The 19,503-nt window shown below is 43.0% G+C and overlaps 1 protein-coding gene across 2 annotated transcripts in view; it reads right to left on the bottom strand.

The window, feature by feature from the left end:
* Window positions 1-19,503, bottom strand: part of SERAC1 (serine active site containing 1) — a 284,627-nt gene that overhangs the window by 125,961 nt on the left and 139,163 nt on the right. For both annotated transcript variants that reach the window (XM_044289309.1, XM_044289308.1), the window contains exons 8-10: window positions 11,780-11,908; window positions 9,255-9,368; window positions 8,116-8,278 (exon numbers count right to left, since the gene is read on the bottom strand). In XM_044289309.1, the coding sequence (XP_044145244.1) occupies window positions 8,116-8,278; window positions 9,255-9,368; window positions 11,780-11,908 (406 nt within the window). The remainder of the gene's footprint in view (window positions 1-8,115; window positions 8,279-9,254; window positions 9,369-11,779; window positions 11,909-19,503) is intronic.

Consider the following 19,503-nt stretch of genomic DNA (forward strand, 5'->3'; position numbering starts at 1 on the left):
ACTTTGTTAACCCTTTAGGTGTTGCACAAGATTTAATGGAAAATAGAGATACAATTTCAAAATTTCACTTTTTTGGCAGATTTTCCATTTTAATATTTTTTTTCCAGTTACAAAGCAAGGGTTAACAGCCAAACAAAACTCATTATTTATGGCCCTAATTCTGTAGTTTACAGAAACACCCCATATGTGGTCGTAAACCGCTGTACGGGCACACGGCAGGGCGCAGAAGGAAAGGAATGCCATACGGTTTTTGGAAGGCAGATTTTGCTGGACTGTTTTTTTGACACCATGTCCCATTTGAAGCCCCCCTGATGCACCCCTAGAGTAGAAACTCTACTTGCTCTATATTACACTTTTAGTGCGGCATGGTAACAAGAAATAGCTTTTTTGGCACTTTTTTGTTGTTGTTATTTACAACATTCATCTGACAGGTTAGATCATGTGGTAATTTTATAGAGCAGGTTGTCACGGACGCGGTGATACCTAATATGTATACAATTTATTTTATTTATGTAAGTTTTATACAATGACTTCATTTTTAAAACCCCAAAAATGTTTTAGTGTCTCCATAGTCTTAAAGCCATAGATTTTTCAGTTTTTGGGCGATTATCTTAAGTAGGGTCTCATTTTTGCGGGATGAGATGACGGTTTGATTGGCACTATTTTGGGGTGCATATGACTTTTTGATCACTTGCTATTACACTTTTTGTGACGTAAGATGACAAAAAATGGCTTTTTTTACACCGTTTTTCTTTTTCTTTTTTTACGGTGGTCATCTGAGGGGTTAGGTCATGTGATATTTTTATAGAGCCGGTCGATACGGACGCGGCGATACCTAATATGCATACTTTATTTTTATTTATGTAAGTTTTACACAATGATTTCATTTTTTAAACAAAAAAAATCATGTTTTAGTGTTTCCATAGTCTAAGAGCCATAGTTTTTTCAGTTTTTTCGGCGATTATCTTGGGTAGGGTATGATTTTTGCGGGATGAGATGACGGTTTGATTGGTACTATTTTGGCGTACATGCGACTTTTTTGATCACTTTTATTACCTTTTTTGGGAAGTAAGGTGGGCAAAATTTCAATTTTCTCATAGTTTTTATGTGTAGTGTATTTTTTTTTTTTTAATTTTTATTCAGTGATAAATGTTTTTTTTTTAAACATTTTTTTGACCCAGACCCACTTGGTTCTTGAAGATCCAGTGGGTCTGATGTCTGTATAATACAGTACAGAACACTATATAGGGTTCTGTACTGTATTTTACTTACACTGCACAGATCTATGCTTTTAGCATAGATCTGTTCTGCACCATGGACAGCAGGACGCCTGAGAAGGCGTCCTTTTGCCATGGGAACCTTCCCCGTCTGCCACAACTTCGCAGACGGGAAAGGGTGAGCACGGGGCTGCGGGGGGCTCTCTCCCTCTCCATCGGGGGGCTGCAAAGGCACAGCAGCCCCCCGATGGGAGAGGGAGGGAGCTCCCTGACTGATGATAGTTAACCTTTTCCATACCGCGGTCCATACGGACCGCGGTATGGAAAGGGTTAAACGGCTGACATCTGCACAGATGTCAGCCGTTTATACCAGGGTGTCAGCAATGTGCTGACACTCTAGTATAACCACTAGAAGCCAACGAATTTTCAAGGGGAGGCGAGCGGGGTATCACGATCCCGCCTGCCGCATCACTCGCCTCCCGCAACGCCCGCGACACCCCCCCCCTGCACCACCCGCCCACATAAATCATGCAGGGGTGCAGGGGGGGTGCAAATCGGCATTTTAAAAGTTTCTGATCCCCACGGTCATTTACGACCACAAATGTGGTGTTTCTGTAAACTGCAGTATCAGGGTAATACATTTTAACTTTTGTTTGGTTGTTAACCCTTGTTTTGTTACCAGAAAAAAACGGATTGAAATGGAAAAGTGCCAAAACTAGCAGTTTTGGCACTTTTTTTTTTTTTTTTTTTTTTTTACCGTGTTAATCTGGGGGGTTAGGTCATGGGATATTTTTATAGAGGAGATTCTTATGGATGCGGCGATACCTAATAAGTCTTTTTTTTACAATTATTTTTTTTTTTACTATATTATCCTTTTTGATACAAAAACATTTTGATACCAAAAAAAGTGTCATTTTTTTTTTAAATCCGATTATCTTATGTGGGGGCTCATTATTTGCGAGATGGGCGGATGGTTTTATTGGCACTATTTTGGGGGCTATATGACTGTTTTATCGCTTGCTATTAAACTTTTTATGTAAGGTGACAAAAGAATTCTTTTTTTGCACCTATTTTTTTTACTGTGTTAATTGGGGGGGGGGGGGGGTTGGGTCATGGGGTATTTTTATAGAGGAGATTATTACCGACGCGGCGATACTATTATTTTAGTTTTTTTTTGTGTTTCAAGTCTGAGAACCAGTGTCTGATGCCAGTGCTAAATTGGGATATAAATTTAGTACTCCATGGAAGTGTGATACTCCCTGAAGCAACCGTCAATGCAGAGGCCCGGATGATCGGGGCACGTGTCACACTGAGTAGTGGTGTCCTTCCATATCCCCCTCCTGCAACACACTCTGCACAGTATGGGGGACCACACCTGGAAAGTGTTGGCCAGGGGCGATCCGGGCGCCTACAGTTCCCGAGGTACTCCGGCCTGCTCTTTCCCGGTCCGAAAAGATCAGGGCCTTGAGGACTGCCTCATAGAACTGGAGGAATGTCCCTGTGCTGCCAGCGCTCTGGGACAGCACAAAAGAGTTGTACATGGCAACCTGTACCAAGTAGACTGCAACTTTTTTGTACCATGCCCGGGTTTTGCGCATGGTGTTATATGGCTTGAGGACTTGATCCAAGAGATCAACTCCTCCATATACCGATTGTAGTCGACGATACAATCGGGCTTGAGGAACGTTGCTGCGGTACCTTGCACAGGGACAGGGGTGATGCCGTTACCATGAATTGTGGACAGCATAAGGACATGTCCTTATACCTGACCAGCAACAGGTTTCCAGTGGTAAGGGCACGGGTCTCACCCCTGGGGATAGGTACCGGTAGGGGGTGGGCAGGGAGGTTTTCCTCACGGTCCCACAAGCGGACGTGGATCTGGCGGCAAGGGACTGGAAGGGGATACTGGTATAAAAGTTATCCACGTAAAGGTGGTAACCCTTATCCAGCAATGAGTACATAAGGTCCCACACAAGTTTCCCGGTAACTCCCAGAGTGGGGGGACATTCTGGGGGTTGAATCCGGGAATCTCGCCCCTCGTATACACAAAATTTGTAAGTGTACCCTGAGGTACTCTCACAAATTTTGTATAGCTTCACCCCATACCTCGCCCACTTGGAGGGCACATACTGGCGGAAAATGAGTCTCCCCTTGAACGCAATGAGAGACTCATCAACCGCGACCTCCCTTCCAGGTATATAGGCCTCTATGAATTTGGCCCCAAAGTGATCAATGACCGGCCGTATCTTATATAGACGGTCATAGGCAGGATCACCTCGGGGGGGACATGCTGCATTATCGGAATAATGCAGACATTTCCGGATGGCCTCAAACCGGAAATGTGTCATGTCCGTACTGTAAAGTGGGGTCTGGTATAGGACGTCCCACTCCAGTACAGCCTGACACTGGGTTTCTTGACCAGGCCCATATGCAGCACGAGGCCCCAAAATGTCCTCATTTCGGCTGCACTGACCAGAGCCCAGCCACCGGGCCTTGCCAAAAAGGAGCCCAGGTGTTGAGCAACTAACTGTTGGGTGTACAGGTCTGTCTGCTCCACCATCAGATTTACCAGTGGGTCACTGAAAAAATGACAAAAAAAGTCATTTTCAGTGTAGCCCACTGTGGAAATCTGGATTCCTGATTGGCCTACCAAATCAGGAATCACGGGCTCGTATCGCTCTGGGCTACACCAGACAAGTTCACCGGCAGGGTGCTCCGGTGGATTTAACTGGTGGGCCGGGAAACCAGTATGAGCCCCAGAGCTGCTCGTACTAGTGTGGGCCACAGGGTCCCTAACATGGCGGCCCCCTCGCTCCGCCTGGCGGCGTCTCCGCCGCCTTGGGGGCTCATTATCATAGCTAGATGATGAGGAGGACGCGGATGACAACAGGAATTTGGGGTCATCCTTGTCCTCACTATGACTTTCAGAGTCGGAGGCAAGCTGGGCGTATGCCTCCTCGGCCGAGAACGTCCGGCAGGCCATAGGAGACTGTGTGTCTGTGTGTATATGTGCGTGTGTGTAAATCTTTATTTAGTGTGCGTGTGTGTGGGGGCACGGGTGTTCACGAACTCACCCTAAAACTAACAGAAAAAAATATAAAAAAATAAATAAAAAAAAGGGCAAAAAATGTGGAAAATTTTTTTCAAAACCGCTGATCAACCGTCCGAAGTTGAACAGCGATGGGGTGTGCGATGCGCTAACAGTGGCCGTACGCTAAGAGTGCCGGCCACAGTCAGCGTACACAAAAAAAAAACTGCACCCCAAAAAAGTGGGGGGGGGGGGGGCAAGCAGCAGCACCCCTGGGGGGTCTAGGGTCACACAGCTGTGCTGTGGACCCCAGACACCCTAACCTAGGGTCATGCAATAAAAGTTCACAAACTAACTTTCCCTTTTTTTCCCCCTGCCTAACCCAAACTTTCCCTATGCTTTCCCCATGTACCTGGTGGGGGGTGCTGGGGCACAGATGGGGTGACAATCAGAAGCGATCCTGAGTGGTGATGTCACCATCACCACTCAGGATCGCTGGATGGTGATGTCACCATCACCACTCAGGATCGCTGGATGGTGATTGATGGGGTTAAATCACACCACCATAAACATCCTGTTCCGGGTTATCGGGTCTTCAGAGACCCGAATAACCCGGAAACGCAGATCGCATACATGGGAAGGGGGGGGTCTCACAGGACCCCCCGGCACATTTGCCCCAAGTGCCTGCTCAATGATTTGAGCAGGCACGGGGTTCCGATCGCCGCGCGTACGCCCTGTGTCCTTAAGTACCAGGATATGTCCTTAAGCCCTATGTCCTTAAGAGGGTTTTCATGTAATTTTAACTTTTATTATATGCAAATGAGACTCTAGGAGCAGGTGGAGCGCTGCACCTGCTCCTAGAGGCTATGTTCGCCCACCTCATTTCCACACCCTTCTGTCTTGATTGACAGGGCCAGGCCAGCATTAGTTCTCCTGCTGGCCCCGTTTGCCGAGTAAATCTCGCTTTTGCGTCGTCCCGTTCAGTATTCGGCGCAGTGAGAAAGCCGTCAACGCTCCCCCTGCTCCTAGAGGCTCATTTGCATATAATACAAGTTAAAATTACACGAAAATGGGGGCATACTTAAATAAAAGAAATGCAGAGTTAAATTCAGGTGACATTTTCACATCTATAATGTCAGCCTGTTTAATAGCGAAAATTGGAGTGACAGAAACCCTTTAACACTGACAAATGTAAGGTTATGCACATGGGAAGGAATAATGCAACTCACCCGTACATACTAAAACACTGGGTAACACTGACATGAAAAAGGACCTAGGAATTTTAGTGAACAGCAAGCTAAGCTGTAAAAAACAGTGTTAGGCAGCTGCTGCCAAGGCCAATAAGATAATGGGTTGCATCAAAAGGGGCATAGATGCCCGTGATGAGAACATAGTCCTACCACTTTACAAATCACTGGTCAGGCCACACATGGAGTACTGTGTACAGTTCTGGGCTCCTATGAACAAGGCAGACATAGCAGAGCTGGAGAGGGTCCAGAGGAGGGCAACTAAAGTAATAACTGGAATTAGTAGATACAATGAAAAATGATCAAACGTAGGGTTATTCAGTTTAGAAAAAAAAACGACTGAGGGGAGATCTAATTACTATGTATAAATATATCAGGGGTCAGTACAGAGATCTATCCTATCATCTATTTAGCCTCAGGACTGTGACTGTGACGAGGGGACATCCTCTGCGTCTGGAGGAAAGAAGGTTTGTACACAAACATAGAAGAGGATTCTTTACGGTAAGAGCAGTGAAACTATGGAACTCTCTGCCTGAGGAGGTGGTGATGGTGAGTACAATAAAGGAATTCAAGAGGGGCCTGGATGTACCATATTTTTTGCCCTATAAGATGCACCGGCCCATAAGACGCACCTAGGTTTTTTAGGAGGAAAATAAGAAAAAAAATATTTTTAACCAAAAGGTGTGCTTTTGGTGGGTTTTGAACGAATGGTGGTCTGTGCATGACACTACTATGGGGGATCTGTGGATGCCACTGTTATGGGGGGGATCTGTGGATGGCACTGTTATGGGGGGATCTGTGGATGGCACTGTTATGGGGGAGCTGTGGATGGCACTGTTATGGGGGGGATCTGAGGGGGCACTGTTATGGGGGGATCTGTGGATGGCACTGTTATGGGGGGTGAGCTGTGGATGCCACTGTTAGGGAGGGGGATCTGTGGATGGCACTGTTATGGGGGGTGGATCTGTGGATGGCACTGTTATGGGGGAGCTGTGGATGGCACTGTTATGGGGGGGATCTGAGGGGGCACTGTTATGGGGGGATCTGTGGATGGCACTGTTATGGGGGGTGAGCTGTGGATGCCACTGTTAGGGAGGGGGATCTGTGGATGGCACTGTTATGGGGGGTGGATCTGTGGATGGCACTGCTATATATGTGTCACCCACAGATCCCCCACCCCATAACAGTGCCATCCACATATCCCCCACCCCATAATAGTGGCATCCACAGATGCCCTAATATACCGGAGCTAAACTTGTGGGAGGGGCCGGTGTCATGCAAATGCGGTGGGGCCGGTGCGGTCACTGTACTTCGGCCCCGCCACTCACTCACTGCTTTATTGCCTAAACCTTTTATAATAATAACTTTAATTGAAGTTCCGATCCCCAGCCCCATCTATACTACTTACTAAATGTCCTGTAGCAGGCAGAGCAGGGCGGCCGGCCGTAACTCACTGAAGTCACATGCCTGCGCAGCCTACTTTATGAATGAAGTAGGCGGCGCAGGCACGTGGCGTCAGTGAGTTACGGCCGGCCGCCCTGCTCTGCCTGCTACAGGACATTTAGTAAGTAGTACAGATTGGGCTGGGGATCGGAACTTCAATTAAAGTTATTATTAAAGGTTTAGGCATTAAGGAAGTGAGTGAGCGGCGGGGCCGAGTACAGTGACCACCCCGGCCCCGCCATATTTGCATGACACCGGCCCCTCCTCCCTCCCCCTCCAGCTGATACATCACAGACTGCGATATAAAATGCCAGCATTCGCCCCATAAGACGCAGGGGCATTATGGGGCGAAAAATACTGTATTTCTGGAATGTAATAATATTACAGGCTATAGCTACTAGAGAGGGGTCGTTAATCCAGGAAGTTATTCTGATTGCCTGATTGGAGTCGGGAAGGAATTTCTTTCCCCTAAAATGAGGAAAATTGGCTCCTACCGCATAAGTTTTTTATTTTGCCATCCTCTGGATCAACTTGCAGGATGACAGGCCGAACTGGATGGACAAATGTCTTTTTACAGCCTTATAAACTATGTTACTATGTTACCATGACTTCTCCACCTTTATTGACAGGGCAAGGCAGTAAAAACATGATCACATCTGACCCTGTCAAACATAGTACAGATTACACAGCAGTTGCAGAGAGAGCAGAGCCTCTATGAGTAAAGACAACGCCTCTGTTGCTCCTAGGGGCTCATTGGCATATATTTAAACATCTCCGCAATGTGAGCACATATAAACATGGGACCAACACAGATGTCTTCAGCTGCTTAGTGCACATGGAACAGGTCAGTCTGTTTCATAGGTAGAAATCTGACAGATGCAGGTATTTTTTCACATGGTTGATATTGTGTGGTATATAATTTTGCTCTTCACAATGCACTGTCGCTCTACACTGAAATAAGTAGGAGTTAAAAAAGCTAGCTATTAAAACAGAATAAAACAGCATAAGTGTGGTAATAATATAGAAACTGAGCTATTTGTCTGTTTAGGTTCCCAGGATTTTCCTTGCAAGGGGATCTCTGGTAGGGTGCAAAACTAAAGGCTGATAAGTTAATAGGATACAATTATAAAATATACATCTAATTATAAGCCATACTTTAGAAATATCAAGCTGTCACTACCTGAATCCACTATCCTTGAGTGCAGATGCTCATGTAAAGCCAGGTTTCCAATTACACGCATTATACCCCTTTGTATTTTCTGAGAATCCTTGCGGAGCAGATATATTCTCTGCAGCAGCTGCAGCCCTCCGTTTGACACTATACTGTCAACATGGGTAGAAATCTATAGATGTATGATGACAAAAAATGTCAGATGAGAATTTTTACCTACTGTAGAAAGCAGTTAATAACTGAAGCAAGAGTTAGGCTACTTTCACACCTGCATTCGGTGCGGATCCGTCTTGTATCTGCACAGATGGATCCGCAAAGATAATGCAAACGCTTGTATCCGTTCAGAACGGATCCGTTTGCATTATTCATTAAAAAAAAGTCTAATTCAAAATGGATCTTGACTTACATTGAAAGTCAATGGGGGACGGATCCGTTTTCAATTGCACCATATTGTGTCAGTGAAAACGGATCCGTCCCCATTGACTTACATCCCGCAGCCAAATTGATGCATTCTGAACTGATCCTTATCCATTCAGAATGCATTGGGGCTGAACTGATGCGTTTTGGGCCACTTGTGAGAGCTCTGAAACGGATCTCACAAGCGGACCCAGTGTGAAAGTAGCCTTAGACATTTTATTAAACATATATGAGTCTTCTGTTCTATTTAATTACAGTGTATATACAGTTTTCCAATCATGTTTATTGTTCCAATGTAGCTAAATAGAAAAATATAGCAACTTTCCAAATATTATACGTTTTGTGCTTTCCTCTGCAATTTCAAGATCTTTTTTGTTAATGAATAGAAACATTGTGTTGCATGGAAGCAATACTGTTGTAATAAGTATGAATTTAGGAAAATGTCGCATTAGATATTTGGCGCAACTCACTAGATACGGTAATTTTTTTCATGAAATGATAAAATGTCTTATAACATCTGATATGTGTTCAATGAGCTATGGTAAATAAAATAAGATATGCAAATCACTGCATTCTCTTTTTTTTACATTTATTTACATTTTAGTACAGTTGTGTCTCAACTTTTGTGGAATTGGTGTTGTAATTACACAATAATAAATAATAAAAACTGCCATCCAATCTGTATTTCAATGTGAATATAGTAGTCAATGAAAAGAGTAGATGTACGTTACCCTAGAATGTTTCAATAAAGCCTGTAGGCTGTATACTTCCAGTTTTTCAGATGGAACAGAACTGAGACTTTCAGCATATGGTAGTCCATTTCCCCCAAAGCACCACAATCCTCTCTGAAACAGGAAAACAATTTACTATATAAACACTGGAGCCTCATACAATACACACTTTTATAATATGATAATGAGCCCCACTCCTCTTGATTGATGTCCAAGTTCCATACATCATTGAGGAAATCCCACGCCTGCGCCGTTCACTTCTATATTCAGTGCAGGCGCAGTGAGTTAAGGCCGCGCTCCTGGTGCCGGCTTACTCACTGCGCCGTCTACATCACAGTGAGGAAGTCGGCACCAGGAGCTCGGCCTTCACTCACTGCGCTTGCGCCGAATACAGAAGTGGACGGCGCAGGCACGGGATTTAGTCAGCGACGCTGCGACCCGTGACATCAATCAAGAGGAGCGGGGCGGGCAGAACGGAGGACCTGGGCGGGATAAAGGGTGAGTATACGGAGCCTCTAGGTGCTGAATCTACGCCCACATAGCACCTAGAGGCTCATTAGCATATTATAAAAGTGCTTATTTTAGCAGAACGGCTGCAGGGAGACATGTAAAAAACACACACTGTTATGTAGTGCTGACAATAGCACATCGCTAATGTCAGTCAACTACATAACAGTAATTCTGATGGTAGAAACCCTTTAACAGAGGTCTGAAAGATAACTAACAATATACAGTGAATTCCAAATATAATACAGTGGTCCCTCAAGATACAATGACCTCAGGATACAATATTTTCAACATACAATGGGCTTTTCTGACCCATCGTAAGTTGAAACTAGACTCAGACCCAACCAATCAAGGCCACTTCTCTGGTAAAATAGCTGTATTAGTTGCTAGTTAGCAGATATTCCTGACTGTTATATGTAAGGAAATGCTTCATCTGTCTTAGTTATCTGCTTATTTTTCTTAAATCTTCATTTTCTCTTATCTTGGATGATATTTTGGGGCTGTGGAACCGATTACTCAACTTGGTTTCAACATACCATGATTGTCCTGGAAGCAATTAACATTGTAACTTGAGGGACCGCTGTATAGGGATAATTAAAAAAAAAGAACAGCAAGGAAAAAGCTTTCTGGAAACTAGAGGGTATACTATACTATATTTAATAGTAATGAGAATAAGGGTTTAAAAAATATTTTATAGATTTTAACAATAAAAAAACATATATAGGAAAAAAAAATTGGAAGTACAATTTATTGGTGGTGGTGTCCTGACACATGTACAAATTTAGGCAGATACTCTTCCCCATGAATTGAACATGTATTAAACAATAAAGTCCACACCAAACAAATAACAATGGATCTGGGGTCTGTGTAAATTTGGGTTCCGATATGGGTCTGTATGAATTTGGGGGCTTATTTGGGGTATAATCTGTGGTCTGTATAAATTTGGGGTCTGATATGAGGTCTGTGTAAATTCAGGTGGCTTTGGGGTGTAATCTGGGGACTGTATGAATTTGTGAGCTGATCTGGGGTACATTTCTGTAATGATCTGGGATCTGTATAAATTTGGAGGCTGATCTGGGGTCTGTATTAATTATGGGAGTCTATATTACTGTTGGGATGTCATTTGGGCTCTGCATTAAGGCCATGTGAAATTTACTTTTGAAAACTGGTCAGAATGCCACATAAATGTAGCAATACCTGTCTCACCCCACTGTTCTCAGCACTTGGGGTGCTTCTAGCATCATTGTCTGCACCAACCGAGAAAGGTGGGTTTGGCTGATAGTCTAATTTGCATGCGGAGCTCCTGACTCTCCTTCAAAAGATGTTGAACCCAAGCTCCACTCCTTTCTGTTGCCCCTCGCTGGCTGCTTTGATTGACAGGGCAAGGCAGTGGCAAAGCAGCAAGGGAGTGGCTTGCAACAGAAAGGTGGTGAGCTTGGGAGCAACAAGAGCAATGGTGACACCCTCATTGCACCAAATGCCTAATTTGCATTTTAATTATAAGCATCATAAAGTATCATAACTCAGGAACGGAGCCTCGGATCAACAAAAGAACAACAGTGTTTTAATCAGGTGGACAACAGCTATGTGTCTATGCAAATAGTTAGAGAGAGGGGTCGCTGGTGACAGATTCCATTTAAGCTGATATTTGCAAAGTGTCTGCCCTACAGTGGGCTCAAATCCAGAAACTCCTTGACAAAAACTTTGTATGAAGACCTGTAACTGGATCAGTGTGAAACTACTTCTTTATTATTTATAACCATGGAGATCAGCAAAGAATGGCTGAAATTACTAATGGCAGCTTTTTTGATGCCTTAGTGACCAGTGTGACAGTGCAATGTTTCATAAATTCTATTTAATATAAACAGCAACATTAAAATAAAAAAACAATTACATATTAAACAAACTTCCCTTTATGGATGAGAACAGGTTTCACTTGAATATTAAACAACGAGATCTTTTTAAAATCTTAGGATTCCCACTTTGAAAATGAGAATCATGAAATTATCATCACTTACCATTTGGGCTACTAGGGACTGACTGCTCTCTCTCAATGCCAGTGACGTAAAATACTTTATACATTGGTCAACTACTGTCTGTGGAAGGGAGGACAGCAACTGGCGTACCTCATCCTCTATGTAATAGTTCTGTAACCCAAGTGGAAATAAAAACGTAGATATAGATTGAAGGAGCAAAGTATAAATGATCTAAGGGTACATTAGAAAATATAAGTCTGTCACCTCCAAAATCAGTTTCAAAGTAAGCATTATTGCCATGTAGGATGAATCATACCTTTTTTTTGTAAAAACCCGATTCTCTAATCCCAAGAAATGCTTCCTTTTTAATTTTTATGTAAATAAGATTTTTGGCTGATCGAATTCCAAATAGGGTAAAATTGAAAAAAATAAAATAAAACGCAATTCCACAACAGTTTTATGGGTTCTCTTTTATGGCGTTCCCTATATGGTAAAACTGACGTATTACTTTCATTGACCAGGTCAGTATAATTACGGCGATAACACATATGTATAGTTTTGCGTTTTAATACTGAAAAAATAAATAAAAACCTTGAAAAAAAATATTTTCTTTTCGGCGCGTTATATTCTGACCCCTGTACCTTTTTTGTTTAGTTAAAGTGTACAGAGCTCATTTTATTGCGTCGCGATTTGTACTTTTCAATAATACCATTTTAGGGTGTGTATGATATTTTGATCACGTTTTATTTAATTTTTTGTGGGAGATGAAGAAACCCAAAAATAGCAAATCGGCCATTTTGACTTTTTTTCCCCCCATTATGCTGTTTGCTGTATGGGACTAAAAATTTCAGATTTTAATAGTAAGGGCATTTTCACACGCAGTAATGCTCATGATGTGTTTTTTGATTGTTTATGTATTTTTATTTTGGGGAAAGGGGGTGATTAGAATTAAAAAATAAATATTATTTTATAAAACTTTTTTTAACGCTTTTTTCCCCATAGGGAACTATAACTAGCAGGCATCAGATTTTACTGTGTCTGCTTGTCGGGTTGTGTGTGTCTGCTAACTCCTCTCCCCACCCTTCTCCATACACTTGCATAGCTGATCCATCTTGTATGGGTTTAATTGAAAAGCAATTAGCAAAGGGGAGAGGGAGAGGTAAACAGCTGATAACATGAGAACAAGAAACTTCTCACTGATAAGACATATGGTATTACAAACTGCAAAGTTGTGTGAAAAGTTAGTGATTATTTGAAGATAAGAATATGCATGTGTGTTTAAGCACGTAATCAGCATGCGTACGTATGAATACCTTTATTTCAGGGTGTCAGGGTTGTCAGCATGGGAGCGTCTGACAAAAGACGCTAGGCTCCGCCCCCCTCCCTCGCCGCTCGCTGGCTACACGGTCCGTCCACCCGCTCGCCGATGAGCGGCCCCCAATTGTGGAGTACACTACTCTGAAGACCGTTTTGGATGGCCCTTATCCTATAAGAAATTTATAGAGATTGATAAAAGGGGTAATAGAAGAAGAAGTGGAGGCGAGGTCAAGAGGAGAGAGGAAAGGAGAGACCTGAAGGAAGAACAGTAGGAAAAGACGGGCCCGGATTACGGAGTATAGTGATTGATGTATCTAAAACTATATCATCCCTGCTAATTTGGACTCTGATCTCTGCAACTAACCTCTGCAATTAACCCTCTGAAGGGAGAAAAAAAATAAAAATCCTCCATATAAGTACTTACAAGACTAAGGCCTATTTCACATTTGCTTTGTCTGGATCCGGCGTGTACTCCACTTGCCGGAATTACACGCCGGATCCGTCTTCAAAATGCTTTCAGTGTTACTATGGCACCCAGGACACTATTAAAGTCCAGGTTGCCATAGTAGGAGCGGGGAGCGGGGGAGCGGTATACTTACAGTCCACGTGGCTCCCGGGGCGCTCCAGAGTGACGTCAGAGCGCCCCATGCGCATGGATGACGTGCCATGCGATCACGTCATCCATGCAGGTGGGGCGCCCTGACGTTACTCTGGAGCGCCCCGGGAGCCGCACGGATGGTAAGTATGCTGCTCCCCCGCTCCCCTTTACCATGGCTGCCAGGACTTTAGCGTCCCGGCAGCCATGGTAACCACCTTAAAAAAGCTAAACGTCGGATCCGGCAATGCGCCGAAACGACGTTTAACTTAAGGCTGGATCCAGATCAATGCCTTTCAATGGGCATACATTCCGGATCCGGCCTTGTGGCAAGTCTTCAGTTTTTTTTGGCCGGAGCAAAAAGCGCAGCATGCTGCGGTATTTTCTCCGGCCAAAAAACGTTCCGTTCCGGAACTGAAGACATCCTGATGCATCCTGAACGGATTTCACTCCATTCAGAATGCATTAGGATAAAACTGATCAGGATTCTTCCGGCATAGAGCCCCGACGACGGAACTCTATGCCGGAAGACAATAACGCAGGTGTGAAAGAGCCCTAACTCTTAATAGCACCCCCAAACTCTCCTGGATTAACCAGGCATGGACTTGCTCGGAAGTAAACCAACCCTCTTATTAAATGTATAAGGCTTGTATATGGTCTCTTGAAGTTGCGACCTTCTCCCCCTCTCCCTGCCGGGTTACACTGCTCGATACTGGGGTGTGGGTACTATCGTATACGGCACCTTTGGACATTATGATATCGTCTATTGTTTGATTGTTGCTTTTTTTTTTTTTTTCCTCTTGAGGATTGTGTCTAGACAACAGAGAGGAGCGTTTGTAAAAAGAGGGGAAGGAAGAGGGAAAGGAAGATAAAAAGAGAGCTTAAAAATGCCACCCAAGAAAAAGGAGGAACAGCGTGGCCCTATGAGGGGTAGTGGTAGGAGGTCAGCCACAGGGTTAGAGAGTGGGCCCAAACAACAGGGCTTAAACAAATTTTTAGCTCCAAACTCGCCAGGTTTTAGATCTCCACAAAAAGAAAAAACTATAGAGCCAGGACCCCAGGGTTCGAGGCATGAGAACGGGTCTAAGGAGGGAATGGGAGAAAGGGGAGTTCCAGCGACATTCACAGGATGGAAAACGTAATGGGGAACATAGCAACCCAGATCGGGACAGTGCAGACGGATGTCAGCATAATAAGGGATGAGATGGAGAAAATTAGGCAGCGTTTACATGAGATGGAGAAAAAGGTCCCTAGCTTGGAACATTCGGTACAGCACCTAGAGAAGGAGGTAGTTGTCCTAAAGGAACTAAACTCCAAGATGGAACAAAAATAAATAAGTCAAGAAGATAGATCAAGAAGATCCAATATAAGATGTGTAGGGATCCCAGAGCGGGTAGAGGGAGACAATTGTACTAAATATATGGAGGGATGGATAAGGGAGAATTGCAAGGCGGGTACCCTCTCCCCTCTTTTTGCTATTGAAAGAGCACATCGGGTCCCTACAAGAAAGAGGGTTCCTGGAGAATATCCTAGACAGATATTGGTTAAATGTTTACTTGCCAGGGATCGTGATACAATAATATCAGACGCCAGGAACTCTGAAAAATACCAGATACAGGGCGAAAAAATAATAATACTCCGCTTATACTCCGCTTATGCCCATAGGAAAGAATATATTGCTGTTAAAAAGAGATTGAGGGAGGCAGGTTTAAAATACAGCTTACTTTTCCCGGCCTAACTAAGGGTAGAATACAAAAGTACGACTGTCTTTTTTTTTGACTCTGGAGGAGGTTAGTGAGTGGGCGGATGGCGAGGGCCTTTGAGGTCGTGGGAGGGGAAAGGACTTATTATGCTAAGTTATGGAGCTGCCCCGACTGCTGTTCAGCAGAAGGGGGGGGGCTATTTAGGGTGGGGGGGTACCTATTGGAGGAGGGAAAGGTTTTTTTTTTTTTTTTTTGTGTGCTCCTCTACCTCTGCTAGATGGTTAGGATTCTTTCATTGAATCTGAGGGGTCTACGGGAGAGAGTAAAGAGACATGCTATCCTGGAGTGGTTAAAGAGGTTCTTGCCAGCCATCATCTGCCTCCAAGAGACACATTTGGATAAGGAATCTTTAAGGTGGTTAGAAAAGAGATGGATTGTGGAAGGCTACCACTCAGCATATACCACCTATTCTAGAGGGGTCTCAATTTTGATACATAACAAGATTAAATTTGAGTGTTTGGCATACGAGGCGGATGGTTATGGTAGGTACCTCTTTTTATATTGTAATATAGAAGGTGTTAAAATGGTTATTGCGAATATATATATTCCACCACCATATAACCCAGATGTCTTGTACCAACTGCAGGGATTTATGCTGAATAGACAGGAAGCTAAAATGATTGCGATAGGAGATTACAATGCTGTAATGGATCCACTCAGGGATAGAAAGTCTGGCAGAGTGGGAGGAGCATTAAAAGTAGATCTTTTTAAATTAGCCCAGGAATTTAATTGGGTTGATATTTGGCGTTTCCAGAACCCGGACGAAATCATGTACTCCTGTTATTCCAAAACACATCAAACTTGGTCAAGAATAGATATGATTCTGGGAAAATAGGATTAAGATAAAGTATGTGCCTATGGCTCTATCAGACCACAGTGCAGTGGTAATGGAAATAGATCTGATTAAAAATAAGGTTTTCCCACCATTTAAGTTTAACTCCCACTGGTTAACGATGATCCCAGATAAAGAGAGTATAATACAAGAACTAAAAGACTTTTTTTTGGGTGAATAACGATACCGCTAGTAGGATAATTGTCTGGGACACCGCTAAGGCATACCTGAGAGGATTGCTCTTTAAAAAGGTGAACTACTGGAAAAAAAAGCACTAGAGAAATAGGAAATGCACTGGAAAAAAAATTACAAGAAGCAAGAATAACTTGCATAACACACCCCACTGAGTATAATAAGAAAATATGGGAGGAAGAACAAGAAAAGTTAAAGGCATATCAAATGGATAGAAGTAGGAAAGAACTACTCTTTCAAGGGATCCTTTTAACTTCTGAGGGAGAAAAGGTTGGTAAAATTCTGGCAAATATAGTAAGAAACCAAAGAGGGAAATCCTGGATAGGGGCGATTAAAGATAAAAAGGGTGAAATAATTAGTACACCGTAAGGAATTAAAGAAGTGTTTCTAGAATATTTCCAGGAACTATAAAAAATCCAGGGTACAATATACAAAACAAGATCTGGACCTATACCTAGACAGGATATCTCTTGGAGAAATATCTCAGGCCCAAAAAGTATATCTAGAAAAAGAAATATCGATGGCGGAAATAAACGAGGTTTTGGGGAAGGTAAAACCCGATAAAGCACCAGGTAGTGATGGGCTCCCTTTTGAAATATACAAAACGTTTTCTCAGGTGTTAGTACCAAAGTTAAAAATAACACTGAACGAGGCCCAAAAAATAGGTGAGCTACCAGACTCCATGAAAGAGGCAATTATTACCTTAATCCTCAAAAAGGGTAAGGAACAACTAGACCCTGGATCATACAGGCCAATATCTCTTCTAAATACGGACGTTAGTATTATGGCGAAGGTTTTGGCCGATAGGCTATCGAATGTGACTAGTGGAGTTATAAATGAAGATCAGACAGGTTTTATACCCGGGAGAACGATATATTCAAACATAAGAAGGATGTTTCTAAATATTGAAGCTAATAGATTAGAATCAGGGGAGAAAGCGGTACTTTCACTGGATGCCCAAAAGGCATTCGACTGTATTGAATGGGAATACTTGTGGGCAGTATTAAAAAGGGTTGGTATAGGGGAGGGATTTATAAGATGGATCCAGTTAATATATTATAATCCTAGGGCTAGAGTGATGGTGGACGGGAGCTTGTCCCTGCCCCTTGCCCTGTACCAGGGCACTAGGCAGGGATGCTCTCTCTCTCCACTATTATTCGCTATTGCGATCGAGCCGCTCGCATGTATAATAAGAAACGATAAGGAGATTAAAGGCTTTCAATACGAGGGAGGAGGAGAAAAACTGCTAATGTATGCGGACGATATCTTATTATTTATGCACAATACTGGAGATCAGTTTAATAGAGTAATAGATATAATGGATAAATTCGGATCCTTTTCTGGATTAAACATTAATTGGGGGAAATCACATATGTTGATGCTAGGTGATATACAACCACAGGGAGATCTAAGGGTGCATGTGTTAGAGAAACACGAGAATTTCAAATACCTAGGTATACAAATTTCAGGAAATAATATAAAATGGTATACTGGGCACTCTCACTATAGGTAGAACCGTAAATAGAATGGCAAATATCTTAGTGATTAAATTTATTAGTAACTTGCCGTTAATAATAAAATACAATAATAAAATATACAATATACTGGGCTGTTTAAAGGTCAATAGGATACATTGGTGTAAAATACAATAAGCATTATACTACAAATATCTAAAAGTGAATAGATAATAATACAGGATAAATATTCAGGAAATTGATAATATGCGGCTAGAATAGCATCTGATGGTATATCCTAAAAAAAGGGTTTGTTGCTGGCCAAGGAAATGATGATGGAACAAAGTCTCCGAATAGTCCAAAGTCTAATGATAAAATATGAAGCAATGTTAGGCTACAATGAGAGTGTATGCGGCGTCCCGCTTTTACTCACTGTTCGGTGGTTACTGGTGTAGATTTCACTGCTGAAGTTCCGGTTCTCTGTTTCACCTAATGTTCCTTCTTAGGTTCTCTCCGCTGCCGGTTTAGGTAACTCTGGGCATCGCTCCGTATGTTTGTAGAGCCGATGTCCTCCAAGCCTGTATTTGCCTGCTTCCACGCTGGATCTAATGTGCGGTCACAAGATGGAAATATGCTCGTTCTCTAGCTCTGAGAGGCTCGAGCTTCCAATAAATCCAATGAATCAGCGTGGCAGGTCCTCCTTAAAGATGTTCCGGCTTCTTAGCGTTAACCTGGAGAAATTTATTCTCAATGCTAGGTGAAGTAAGAGTTCATGTAGAAATAAGCTGGGGGTCTTGGATCAAACGCGTTTCGGGGCTCCACGTTGCCCCTTCCTCAGTGATGAACAATCCCCCTTACAAAAGACCTTTTTATGTGAAAAGTTATGCTGATTCCAATTGTCCAATTTGCGGTTACTCCTCCCCACACTGAGGAAGGGGCAACGTGAAGCCCCGAAACGCGTTTGATCCAAGACCCCCAGCTTATTTCTACATGAACTCTTACTGCACCTAGCATTGAGAATAAATTTCTCCAGGTTAACGCTAAGAAGCCGGAACATCTTTAAGGAGGACCTGCCACGCTGATTCATTGGATTTATTGGAAGCGAGCATATTTCCATCTTGTGACCGAACATTAGATCCATCGTGGAAGCAGGCAAATACAGGCTTGGAGGACATCGGCTCTACAAACATACGGAGCGATGCCCAGAGCTACCTAAACCGGCAGCGGAGACAACCTAAGAAGGAACATTAGGTGAAACAGAGATCCGGAACTTCAGCAGTGAAATCTACACCAGTAACCACCGAACAGTGAGTAAAAGCGGGACGCCGCATACACTCTCACTGTAGCCTAACATTGCTTCATATTTTATCATTAGACTTTGGACTATTCGGAGACTTTGTTCCATCATCATTTCCTTGGCCAGCAACAAACCCTTTTTTTAGGATATACCATCAGATGCTATTCTAGCCGCATATTATCAATTTCCTGAATATTTATCCTGTATTATTATCTATTCACTTTTAGATATTTGTAGTATAATGCTTATTGTATTTTACACCAATGTATCCTATTGACCTTTAAACAGCCCAGTATATTGTATATTTTATTATTGT

The sequence above is a fragment of the Bufo gargarizans genome, chromosome 4 (genome assembly GCF_014858855.1).
Source record: "Bufo gargarizans isolate SCDJY-AF-19 chromosome 4, ASM1485885v1, whole genome shotgun sequence".
NCBI lineage: Eukaryota > Metazoa > Chordata > Amphibia > Anura > Bufonidae > Bufo > Bufo gargarizans.